The sequence below is a fragment of the Aricia agestis genome, chromosome 5 (assembly GCF_905147365.1).
Source record: "Aricia agestis chromosome 5, ilAriAges1.1, whole genome shotgun sequence".
Taxonomy (NCBI): Eukaryota; Metazoa; Arthropoda; class Insecta; order Lepidoptera; family Lycaenidae; genus Aricia; species Aricia agestis.
In genome coordinates, this window is record NC_056410.1 from 21,214,005 (window position 1) to 21,226,652 (window position 12,648).

Consider the following 12,648-nt stretch of genomic DNA (forward strand, 5'->3'; position numbering starts at 1 on the left):
CAAAGATCAAGCCGCGTCCACATTTTCAACAAAAGTTGCGGCAAATTGTCGACCAAAGGGATCGTAAAGTCAAATGAGTCGCGACGGTCAAAGCTAAGGTCGCAGATATACTTCGCTTATCAGTTATCATAATTTACCTTATTATAATCGTTGAATAAAAAATCTTGACGTCTTATATTTTATTGGTTAAATTATACAGCCAAGAGAAATGATTGGTGCTCGTGAAAGGCGATGGGACTATAATAAAGTCCCCAATCTAAAACTCTATCAGACCTGCTTAGTTTCATTTTATTGACTATTTTACCAAAATACATCTACACACCTGTATGAACACGCCCCTGTAACCCGCGTGACATAATTAACAAGACGCGAGTGAGCGCACGCCGGCCGCTAATACCTACGCCAATTAATATTCGCCTCGAGTGTTCCCTTTCGTCGGAAAATTGTCTTCGTCTTATCCGGGATCGATTCGTCTGTGGCGGCTGAGGGTTAAATAAATGTTTAGATGCGATTATATGCCTGTGATTACAGATACGATTCAATAAGGATTAGATAGGATTTATTTTCTTTTATATTTCAACAGCCACGATAATACTGGGAATTGAATTGTATATTCGCTTTAAGTTTCATAAAACTTCTGAATCTTTTAATATGCTTACCATTAACGTACACTTTATTTTCGATGAAAAACTAAGTATTTAATTAGTTTTTCATCGAAAATAAAGTGTACAATGGAAGATACTGTTAAAATATAATTTTCGACAAAACAAAACTTAATAACATCAATGCAACTATTTTTTATTCAAGTAATTTTACGGTACGGTCTACAGATAAAGATGTATCTTGCAATAGCCAGCCCAATTTTTATATATTTTTATCGTCGGAAAACATTTTACAGGTGCCTTCGGTATTATTCGTGGAGTAATTAAGGCTCCGCACCGAGAGAGGTTCTTGTAATAACTGCCGGGCTGCTGATTTCATTATAGTTGTACTTTGCCGTTTTTTGCTGGCAATTTCGAAGCAATCTCGACTACGGTTAACTTCTAAGCAAAAGATTTTATTAAATGCAAGAAAGCTAAAACAATTTGCACTTAATTAAATTTGATATTCTAGGGCCCAGTTGCGCCAGCATCAGTTAAAATTGATCGTTGCATCGTGCTATCTCTCTTTCCCTGAATTCACGAAAGAGAATACATGATAATATTATACCCAAAATTGGCGCAAGTGGGCCTATTTTACATGAAGGCATTAATTCAGGGTTATCGTGCTTTAATTTAAGCAAATATAAATTCTCTCGCATTATAAATCAAACCCCGCATTATTTCCCGCCCTTAAGGCCGTCGTAATTTTTTCCGTCGTCGTGATAAATGGCTTCCCCGAAAACCGGATTCTTTTCTAAAGCGTCGGCGATGAGAACTAATAGTTTATTCCCGTTTAATTACGTACCTTGTTATCTCGCGCTTTACAATCATCTATCTCGTTGGAAATGTATTTTACTGTTTCACGGGACAAAGGTCCTGGAACTGGAGTTAAATAATTGTTTCTTGAGAGCGTTCACTTTTTATCCCTCTTATTCGATAGTTAAGTTCCACTAACGGCCGTTCCCAATATTTGATCTATCTCTGGTTTTGCCCTACTAGAGATAGGAATAGCTCACCATTGACATAAAATATTATATGTCTCTAATGTCTAATGTGAGCTTTTCCTATCTCCAGTAGGGCAAAACCAGAGATGGATCAAATATTGGGAACGGCCGTAAGACGCTTTCGTGCTGTCGGTTCAGCTGTCAAAGGGATATCTTGAGATTATACTTAACTGAACCCTCACTTGTTTGAGACGCATACTTAACTTAGACTTAGACTTAACCTAGACTTAATTAAGTGCACAGTGCACACTTATTTTTACCTTCAAATGCTTAGGATAAATTGCTTGTGCTGTTCAATTTTCAATGCCTTGCTTAAAATCTTAAACTTTCGGGACTTGTATGTACAATATTCCAAGTTTATGTAAATACGTTGTTTAAATAAAGCTACGGTTAAGGCTCTTCATTAGTCACATCATGTACGTAACCCATAAAATTTTGAATTTATTGATTTACTTTCTTTTTACTCAAAGTTGTAATTTTAGGTACGGTATATATTCTGAACTTATGATGTTTTTTTTTTTCTAAACTTATGTTTTGTTTTAGCGATGAAAATAATTTTTAAAATAGAAAATCCTGGCTTAAATTTATTTGTTCTCAAAAGTATACATAAAAGTCGTTTTTCAATTTGCTGAAAATGTTATAATATGCGTGAACCCGCGATCACCTATCAGATCCCGTGGAAATCCTCCTTTATCCTGTGCCGTATTATTCGTCACTTGACAATTTGTTTAGACGTATCCGACTGACACTTTTTGAGGCGAACACAAAATAAATCGAATTTTTACGAAGCGAAGTGAGCGGGAATTATCGTGAGGAACATTTATCTCTATCTGATAGTCTTATTGGGTTAGGATTTCTTTCAACGTTCGGATCGGTAATACATTTTCAACATGCTATACAAATAAATCGCTCCTGTAAATAATTCGGTGCTTCACAAGTGAAAATCGCATAATGAAAATGTAAGGGATTACATTCTGTATCAAATATTTTAGGACGTAAACAATATTCTATTACCAATAGGTACTTATACAATTAGCAGCTTTACAACAATAATTAGTGCCAATGTTACAAAGTAGACGCTAACTCAAAGGCAATCTTGAATAAATTAATTTAACGCTCGTGTACAACTATAATGTTAAACACAATTAAATAATTAATCAGTTACTTTATTGTGACTTAAACCTACATAACAATCTATAAAATATAATAATTACTAACGATATAGGATTTGATGTCGATGCGCAATTCACACATTGCAAAATTCCCAGAGGCGTTGGCAAATGGCTGCTTTTGACTTCAGTCTTAAACGACTTTAAGCTACTATCGATGTTTCCTCTTTCTTCTTTTTATATTTACTGGGCTGTAATGCCCTGCTTTTCGACGAACTCTCTGACGTCTTCGTCTACCTCGAGGATCTTCTTGCCTTCAGCCGAGTCGATTGTCGGCGCCTCTCCGACGAACGTATCCTCTGTGTAAACATGCTTATCCTTCCTCATTGTGCCGTGTAACTGGAAATTAGGTAAAATAACTATTTTACTCTAAATAATATATATAAGATACTCAAAATACTCTTTTTAAATTAAATTGAAACCGACGAGTGAATGCTTTATAATTCTGTTAATCACAACGTCTAGTTAGTTTTAGTGTTTCAGAAAATTTTGATGATGATAGAGAACAATAAACAAATATCGCAAGCTACCTTATCCCACAGGCTCATGTTGAATCCGAAGTTGCAGTGGAAGAAGAGGTGATGTTGGTCGTGGAACTCGGAGGGCGGCTGCCAGGGCTGCCACCACTGCGTTTTGAAGTGGATGCCGGAGTGGTCGATGATGCCGTGATAGTAGTTATACATCACGATCGTGAAGAACGGCACTAGAAACACATAAATTATATTAAGTTAGTGATAAGCCGAATCTATTTATCTACTTATTAGATCGCGATCGCCACAAATTGGAGTATGTTTTAGATTTCAATCAATTAATGCCACATTTTTACTCAAAGTAATCGGTCAACTAACACCAATGTACATTGACGGTGAACAGCGGCAGCACCATGGTGAGCTGGACGTGCATAATCTCGACGGGGTGGATGGCGGTGACGGAAAAGGCAGTTGGCTGCTTGTACTTGTGGTGCAGCTTGTGGAAGTGCTTGTACAGGAAGCGCGTATGGTACAGTCGGTGCAGGATGTATGTTGTGTAGTCCTGATGATGTAAAACGAGTTTTTGTTAAATAATAGCATCGGGTTGAACCAAAATCTATGATAGATAAAAAGAAAGTAAAAAGTTTATTACAAAATGCATACACAGTGTAAAGCTGTAATTGAATTTAAATCCGAAAGTTTAAAGTATGCTTAACTTATGCTAAATAAATAAATACAATAATAATAATTAGTCTACTACATAGTCTCTTATGGTGAATATAATATATTATATAAATCATCAAAAACAATATAAACTTCATTATTTAAAAGTATTTTACCATATATATGAATAGAAGTGGGAACTGCAGGAAGAGCCACAAGTAGCCGTACTCGTCAAACTGGAAGTAGACGGTCGAAGGATTCCCGTTCAGAATGTAGGTGGCCAGCATGGCGGAGAAGGAACCGGTGACGAACAATGATAGCGTTCCCAGCATTATCTCATGTCTTTCCAGCTCAGGAGATAGCCATTTTGTGGGCTGGATCTTCCACTCGTGGGCTAAATGCCTTCTCCGGACGTAGAAATACCACTGAAATAAGATAATTTCAATGTTGTAATTCCAAATATTTTTTTATCAAAATTTCCATAAAAACCCCTTTATTAACATTTTGTCTGTAAATTATTAAAGTTTCTATTACTTTAATGTTTAAATGATCATTACGGAGTTTCGATCATCTTTGAAAGTATTTCAGTATCAAATTTACCAAAAACATTTTCTTACGTGGAGGAATCCTCCGATGAGGAAGTAGGTGCCGTACGAGACGACATGCGCCGCTATGAAGATGGTGGAGAAGTGCTCCATCTTGAGGTTCTCCAGCGTGAACAGCTTGTAGATCTCCTCCGTGGTCATGTTCCTCTCCGTCTGCGTCTGCCCCGAGATCTGCTTCAGGGCTGATACTAGTATCACCACCCATTCCCCTGGAAACATTATTTTCATTAATTTTAAAATTGCTTTTTTATATTTTGTCTAGTAACAATTTAAAAATATATTTTGATTTGCCTTTTAAAAGTGGTTCTTATATTTTTCGTCCACCAAAACCACATCATAATTAAAGTCTACGTAGAAAAATTAATATTCGCCTAGTAGCTTTAGGCAAGCCTTCGTCTTAGCTTCACTTTTTTTTTTTTTTTATGAAATAAGGGGGCAAACGAGCAAACGGGTCACCTGATGGAAAGCAACTTCCGTCGCCCATGGACACTCGCAGCATCAGAAGAGCTGCAGGTGCGTTGCCAGCCTTTTAAGAGGGAATAGGGTAATAGGGGAAGGTAGGGATGGAAAGGGAACGGAATAAGGGAGGATAGGGAAGGGAATAGGGTAGGGGATTGGGCCTCCGGTAAACTCACTCACTCGGCGAAACACAGCGCAAGCGCTGTTTCACGCCGGTTTTCTGTGAGGACGTGGTATTTCTCCGGTCGAGCCGGCCCATTCGTGCCGAAGCATTGCTCTCCCACGTCAAGAAGAGTCACTTTGTTCTATTTTACGACATTTAAGTGTAACTCATAAAATGAATTATAAAGCTTAGTACTACTAGTACACATAATTATAGTAGTGAGAATTTAAATAATGCAAATTGGAATTCAGAATTTTAAGGCAAGTGAGTCCCCAGCATTGGAACTTTGAGAAACTTTTACTTAGCCCGATTCATTTAATTTGCGAGTACAAAACAGATATCAGATTCCCTTTGAGCGAAACTTCTAATATGGTTTACGAGGGATAAGTCTGGGGTTAAATTTAATATCTTAATCCGAGGAATAAACTCGTTACTGGACTTATATATTATTAGTTTCTATTTGCATGCTTTACAATTTACTGGACTGAATTTTTAAGAGCTTAACTTAGTAACTACATAACTCGGCAGGGGTAGAGTTGTGTAAAAGTATAATACTACATGCAATTTGTACGATGCAAGCATCGCACATTCCTAGGTCAGCATAATAATTAGTTTATCAATTTTGTAAATATCTCAATATTTAAACGATTTCGTAAAGTTTTAATTTTTGCTATACTCATCATTATCTTTGTGTATATAAAATGTGTCTGCTATAATACGCGAGCACTTATTCTTATAGCACTTATTCTTATATAATTAATCTTATATCATTGTACCTTTGTTAGTGTATCAATAAACAGTTATCATTTTACGGCTGTTTCTATAATCAATCATCATTATCAGCGTGTAAGGTGTACAGACCCGTACACAATTTACTAGTAAAAGAGCTTTTTACTAGCAAAATCTTAAAGTAAAAATTATTGAGCAACACAATATTAAATATTGTGTTGCTCAATAATCGATACGTAATTTTTTTGTGGGATGATACACAGCGTATGAATGCAGTCATGATCTTTACATCATTTAGAACAAGACTGCATTCTGCATGCAATTTATGTTTAACAGCGTCCAATTGTTGTTACTTGCGTAATATACGATATGCACATGGTAACTAAGAAACTTGGAAAGCAAGGTTTTCACGTTGGATTTGATGCTGTTTAATCTGCTTGCCCAGTATATAAATTCAAAATTGTATGGAATGAAATTTGATTGAACGTCAAAATTACCGGCTCAAAATTACACGTGTATAATTATTTCCGATAACATGATATCTAATTAATCGCTGATAGGCGCATGTTTGGAGTTGTTTTATCGAAAGCTACAACTTTTATATTAATATATTGTTAATTAATGTGTTGCAACATCAAACATTATGGTGTTTACGTTAGTGTTATTAGCCCAATACGGGTAATATAGAACGAGCAAACACAACCGCGTCGAATATTATAATGCAACATTACGGCTAGCGGAAGATTTCATTTATATTTCATAAATAACGGTGTTATATATAACAGTGCTTTAAGATATTAATAATCGAAATTAAAATTAAATACTTGTTATTTCCGATTATTTCTAATAATATATAAATTAACCTCTAATGTTTTAAGATCACATGTAAAGAATAGAACTTAAAATTCAGTTTGTTATTATTTTTAGCAATATTCCGCTATATATATTATTATAATAATAATAATAATAACAATCATTTATTCACTTGATGTGGTTTTACAAAGATGGTTTCTACTTATCATTGGTAATCTATATTGCTAAAAATATCAACATACAAAATTTTAAGCTATGGATTTCCGCAAAGTAACGCCTGATTCTGTTAACTAAGAATAGAACTGTAAATTCTCCATTACTCTGTTTGTATTTTAAATCAAAAATTGTGGTACATACCCTATTAATTTTGTGAATTTTTATTTTATAAAATACGACTCTTTAACTCTTTAACCTATACTCGTAACTAGATATTGCTTATAATAAAAGTATAATTCATGTAAATATTATAAAGGCGGACCTTAAGAAACCACACCTTAAAATGTCAAATCTGTTTAAATATAGAACCTACATATTCTAACGAAACAGTAGGTATAACATTATGAAACAATTGTACATTATAACAGGTAATGTTTAAATTGTAGTCATATACAAAAAATACCACGTAAAACGTAACACGGAGGAAAACATTGTAATTCAACCTCGCTGGGATCATCAAAAAGTGAGGGCGAGCAAGGCGAGTCACAGTTACCATAGTAGACATGAAGATTGAAGAGATATTGTCTAATATTATATTACATGAAATTCTCGTGTCACTGTGTTTGTGCGCGAACTCCTCTAAAACGGCCTAACCGATTATAATGAAATTTTTAATGTACCATCGAGGAAATTGATTCCTAGGCAGTTGACAGACCAACGTCATTTGGTCGGATCATGTCAATTCAATGTTAATTGTGATCTGTCGGCTGGGTTTGACATAATAACTCGACCAAACTACGTAGGTCCCCCATCTGCCTATGAATCAACTTCTCTGATAGTACATTCGTTAGGTCTGATAATATTTAATAACTAGCTGACCCGGCAAAACAACATTTGCCGGGTCAGCTAGTTTTATTTAAAAATCTATACTTAGTACTTACATATAAATAAAATTGGAGTGTCTGTTTGTAATATTGAAAAATCGTTTTTTACTACATGCATATGAATATACATATGCATATGAATATGCATATGAACATACAGACACCAAAACAAAATTTTTTTACAATTTTTGTATAGATGGCTGTCTGTCTGTTTGTTCCGGCTAATCTCTGAAATGGCTGGAGCGATTTTGACGGGACTTTTTTAGACACATAGCTGATGTAGTAAGGCATAACTTAGGCTACTTTTTAATCGATTTTCGAAAAGGAGGAGGATATAATATTTCACTTTTTTTATAATGGTTCGCGGACAACTCCGGAAAATTTGTGGACCGATTTCGAAAATCCTTTTGTTGTTGAATGAGATGTAGCCCAAATTTGGTAACATAATCACAAAAGTGGTGATTTGATGATGCAATCTATGAAAAATCGATGGGACTCCTTGAAATTTATATGGAAAAACATAGTAATTTTACGTTTTTCTGAAGGATTTTAAGCTTAAACTATCAAAAAATAAGAATTTGGGCCGAAGTATACCCTGGTTGTGAAGGTGCTGTACAGAACCCTTATACCTCTAGATACAACTACGGCAATTTCGGCGTTGTTTCAACAACAACAAGCATATTTAAATGTCAATGTGTCAATTAAAATACTAATCATCATCATCACTATAATTAGGCCATGTAACATCACATTAGGTATTATCAAAACTCTTGCCTCTCTTTTATTATCTTTGTTTTCACATTTTGCTGACGTGGACGAAGTCGTGGGCAACAGCTAGTTTGATATAAAGATAAAATTGCAACGTTGTAAGCTGATAAGAATTATCAGTTATACAATAAGAAGCTAATCGTTTTGATTTTAAGCGAAACACGATTTGTAGATTGCATGATATTATCTGTAATATTATGCATCGTTAATATACGCATCATACAGTAATAAATTCGCAATATGTTTAGTGTTGCTATACGACATAGGTATTTATTGATAGCATTAGGTTGAAGTAAAAATAGTGGAAGAAAATAGGTGGTATATTATAGGAAAGATTGAAATAGCCGCTAAACGCTTCGAGAAAAGTATGGTACGGCCGTGCCTTTCCTCTCAACTTGACTGGGGCACTGCCGTGCACCCAGATGTATCGGGCCTTTTTATTTCGTAATTTTATGTTATTTGATATCTTGAATTTCATAATTGTTAAAAAGTAACGTAAAAGTTATCGATTTAGACAATACAACATGTCATTGTCATTATACTAGTGTTTATTTAGATACAACGACTCCCTGACCCGCGATAGTGATGGCCAAACAACATTATATTATAATAATATTATTTGATGATTCTGCGGTACATTGACTATTTTCAAAGTTCGTCACAGGTATTTGTTACAAGGAACGCAGTCTGTCTGTCCATCTTGCTCTAAATTTTAAATCGAAGAAAAATACGTGAGTAATATCTACTTTGAGATCGCTTGACGAAATCGGAAAGGGCAATAGGAACAATATCTAGCAATAATGTATAATAGATGTCTTACTGACTAATCTCAATCTAGGTAGATCTACCAATAGCATGTCCTTGAACACAAACACCCTGCTCACTTCTCATCCCACTTAGGAGACCTAAAAATGAAACACTGCGCTTCCCCTTTCCACTTTTCCAGCCGATCTTAAAGCTTAAACTGCATATACTCAAAAACAAATCTACTTTCCAATCTATTTTTAAAACATTATTATTCCTATTCCCATAGCTACAGCAACATGATTAGATACTAATTAAGTAATTCGCCAGACTATATCTAATCGAACAGGTGTGCGGAGTAGGCGGACAGTAATTAAAAGCCACAATCGGTTAGACGCTGATCTTGGGATTACTTGAAAGACGTGACTGATTATAATTAGTACCTATCATTTCTGCATGAACTCCAATCTAAGGACCTTTCCTAGCCTGGGGTAAAGTAAATCCTTTATTAAATATGTTATCTGCTTCGCTTTCTACACTATGAATGACGGAGTTGAAATAATTATATTAAATATCTCAAAACAGTTGTAGCAAACTGTGGACATACAAGTGAAGTTGTCTCTAGTTGTATGGCAGTCTACAAACTTTAATCCCTTATATAAATAAATAGATCTTACGCAAATATTAAAATAAATGAACAGAATCCATTTCAAAGTTAAGAGGAAAATTGTTCAATTTAAAAATTCGCCAGTAGTTTTACTTTCACAATATCAAAGAGCTTATAACATCAATATTAAGTTCAAAATATTTGAATTGAACAATTTACTTCTTCACCCGCCTTACTCCTCATGTTTGCTACTAGCAAATTGTTCTGGGTCAAATTAAAACTAATTTTGCGTCTTACCTCTTAAAGTAGAGCCCAGAGTGAAAACAGCTAGTGTGGCGACAAACGTCGCTATGAAGTCAGGTAGTTTATTGAAGAATTTCTCTATGGAGTCGGCATAGTTCTCCACCCATCTTAATCCGTCCGTGAGCGGATCCCAGTATTTAGGTTTGTCCTCTACATCCTTCTCTGATAGATCTTCTTTATTGTTGTTTAGTCGTTGACGCGTCTCTGTAGCCATGCTGAAAGTAATATCACTTTAAGTATTCCGTCTAAAATTAATCGCTTTATTTAACAAATTGGTTTTGTTTATTATTATTCATCGTAAATATTTCATATTATTTTTGATCTCAAAATGCTTAAGCTTGTAGTTAAGAAATTGTCATTACTTGAAGCTTACGAACTAAGTTACCGAGCTCAAATCAATCACAACACCAATTCCGGAATAGAAAAGCTCCAACACACACAAACATTTAACATTTTGCAATACTTAAAATTTTATGTATTTTTTTTATTCGTAGCGAAAACTTATCATCAATCAACTAGTACTCGTCTATTGTGAATGTGAGTTTAAACGGGATCCATAAAATTAGCTCAAAGTTAGCAGGAGCAATAAAATTTATTTCCACCACAACAATAGCTTAGAAATTACAATTTGTGGTGCAGTTTGCAATACATTATATTTTTACGTTTATATATTAGCGCGGAGTTTACATAATGTGTAAAGTATCATTTATAGATCCGCTTATTTATTGGTTTAAAATCTATTGTTACTATTTTATATTTTGATTGCACAATATTTAGCAGTTCCTTTAATCAGGAGCTACTTTTTATTCTAACATATTTTGTTAACACTATAATATGAGGCAATGTCCTGTAAAAACTACCCAAAACCAGAGAAATATAAACTTACCTTAGCAAACACTCATGTGAGTTCGATGTGTAGGAGGTATAGACGCGTCTAAATGATACAAATTAATGAGCGATCGAGACTTGCGAATTTTTTCTGTCGTCGTATCGATAACATTCTTATAATGTTTGGTAGCCGCTCACGTCATTAGCGTGATTACATTCTTATCTCCTTCACTCGCGTTCATCTTTTGTACCTACAACGTGTATCCATCGAGTGAGTGTTCTGTTACTTTCTTCTATTGAATTTTTATTTTCTTTCTCACATGTCTCCTGTTGTTTGGTGTCGTGATTTTGCTTAGTTGGATTTGGCATCTTTGGTTTTGACATTCATTATTAATTCCACAGTTATCATTATTTATCTGTAGTAGATAAGTATAATGACCGGACATTTTGTTTAACTTTGCAAACATGTAAGTAAAAGTTATTGCCCGCGTGTTTTTAAACGAAGAAAAACATTTACCCTTTCCTTTAAATTTGAATTTTCGAACCAGATTAGGCCATGACATACATACTGATGTAAACCTGAACAAGCAAGCAATAACTTTTAAGAGAATTATTCACATATTTTTAATTTTAATTTAATATGCGGGTAAAAACCAGTTCGGCGAAATTATTAAACCATCTTTGAGTTGTGTTTTCGGAATTTATTTATATATTATGAATTTCTGGAGAATCTTAGCATAGATTTTCACTTTTTTTCAGCATCATTTCGACACAAGGCAAGGTTAATGACCTCGGTGGGTACGTGAGCGGTTGCACGTAATCTGAAATCAAATAATCATTGATATTATTTTAGTTGCGTCTAAATGCTTGGATTAAGGGAATGATTAACCCAAACTTGTCTATTTTATAATTCATTTTTATACTTGAAAATAAGCCCCGAATTTTTTCATTTTCTATACATAGATACTGAATTATATTTCCAAGAATTTGATCTGAGCGAAAACACGATATCTTAAAATTTTCTCTACAGAAAAAAATCTCAAAGATGCATCTAATTTTCAGGATTTTTCATATTATACTGCCGTAACCGTGCATTAAACTAAGTTAATATTTTAACACATTGTATAAAATTCTATCATTTAGACAATGGCGGATTTTTTAAATGTTACATATCGAGTTATTAACTCTCGGTTGGTCGCGTGGGGCCTTTAAAAGCCCGGAGTTTGCGAAAACGTGAAAAAACTATATTTAAATTAATCGTAGCAACTCCTCTCTTTAGGTAGCTTCCTCAAAGGAATTATATTTCAATATAATCGCCACTCGTCTGAGCTCACGTGCATGTGTTGTGTGTTACAGATGCGTTTATTCACGCTGGGGTATTTAAAGACACCAGGTGACCAACCGCGTCACTATATTTGATTTGATATTTCCATACAGTTTTCACACCGGATTTCTTTCGTTATTTTCATTGTATTTTAATAATAAATCAATAAAAATCCTCGTGTGTTGGTTCTTATTGTTTTATGTCACTTAAAAGAAGCGTTAGCCGCACTTTTCCAAAAATGCATATTTTGCTACCTAGACCGAAATGATGATTTTTTATTTTTTGGTGATGATGAGAAAGTAATTAATGGTATATTTA

The 12,648-nt window shown here is 34.4% G+C and overlaps 1 protein-coding gene across 1 annotated transcript; it reads right to left on the reverse strand.

Moving 5' to 3' along the window:
- Positions 1 to 2,997: 2,997 nt before the first annotated feature.
- On the reverse strand, positions 2,998 to 10,392 carry LOC121727158 (delta(7)-sterol 5(6)-desaturase erg32-like). The gene is made up of 6 exons (XM_042114835.1): positions 10,173 to 10,392; positions 4,565 to 4,761; positions 4,124 to 4,372; positions 3,663 to 3,846; positions 3,345 to 3,517; positions 2,998 to 3,153 (listed from the first exon to the last, which is right to left on the reverse strand). Exons 1-6 carry the CDS (start codon positions 10,390 to 10,392, stop codon positions 2,998 to 3,000), a joined length of 1,179 nt encoding a protein of 392 aa, XP_041970769.1.
- Positions 10,393 to 12,648: the final 2,256 nt, after the last annotated feature.

Bases quoted from the DNA above. Each gene is read 5' to 3' on its own strand.
- LOC121727158 (XM_042114835.1), bottom strand. From the start codon at position 10,392: ATGGCTACAGAGACGCGTCAACGACTAAACAACAATAAAGAAGATCTA. The intron at 4,762-10,172 runs GTAAGACGCAAA...TAATGTTTCCAG, and splicing joins TCTGGGCTCTACTTTAAGAG to GGGAATGGGTGGTGATACTA. The intron at 4,373-4,564 runs GTAAGAAAATGT...ATCTTATTTCAG, and splicing joins TCATCGGAGGATTCCTCCAC to TGGTATTTCTACGTCCGGAG.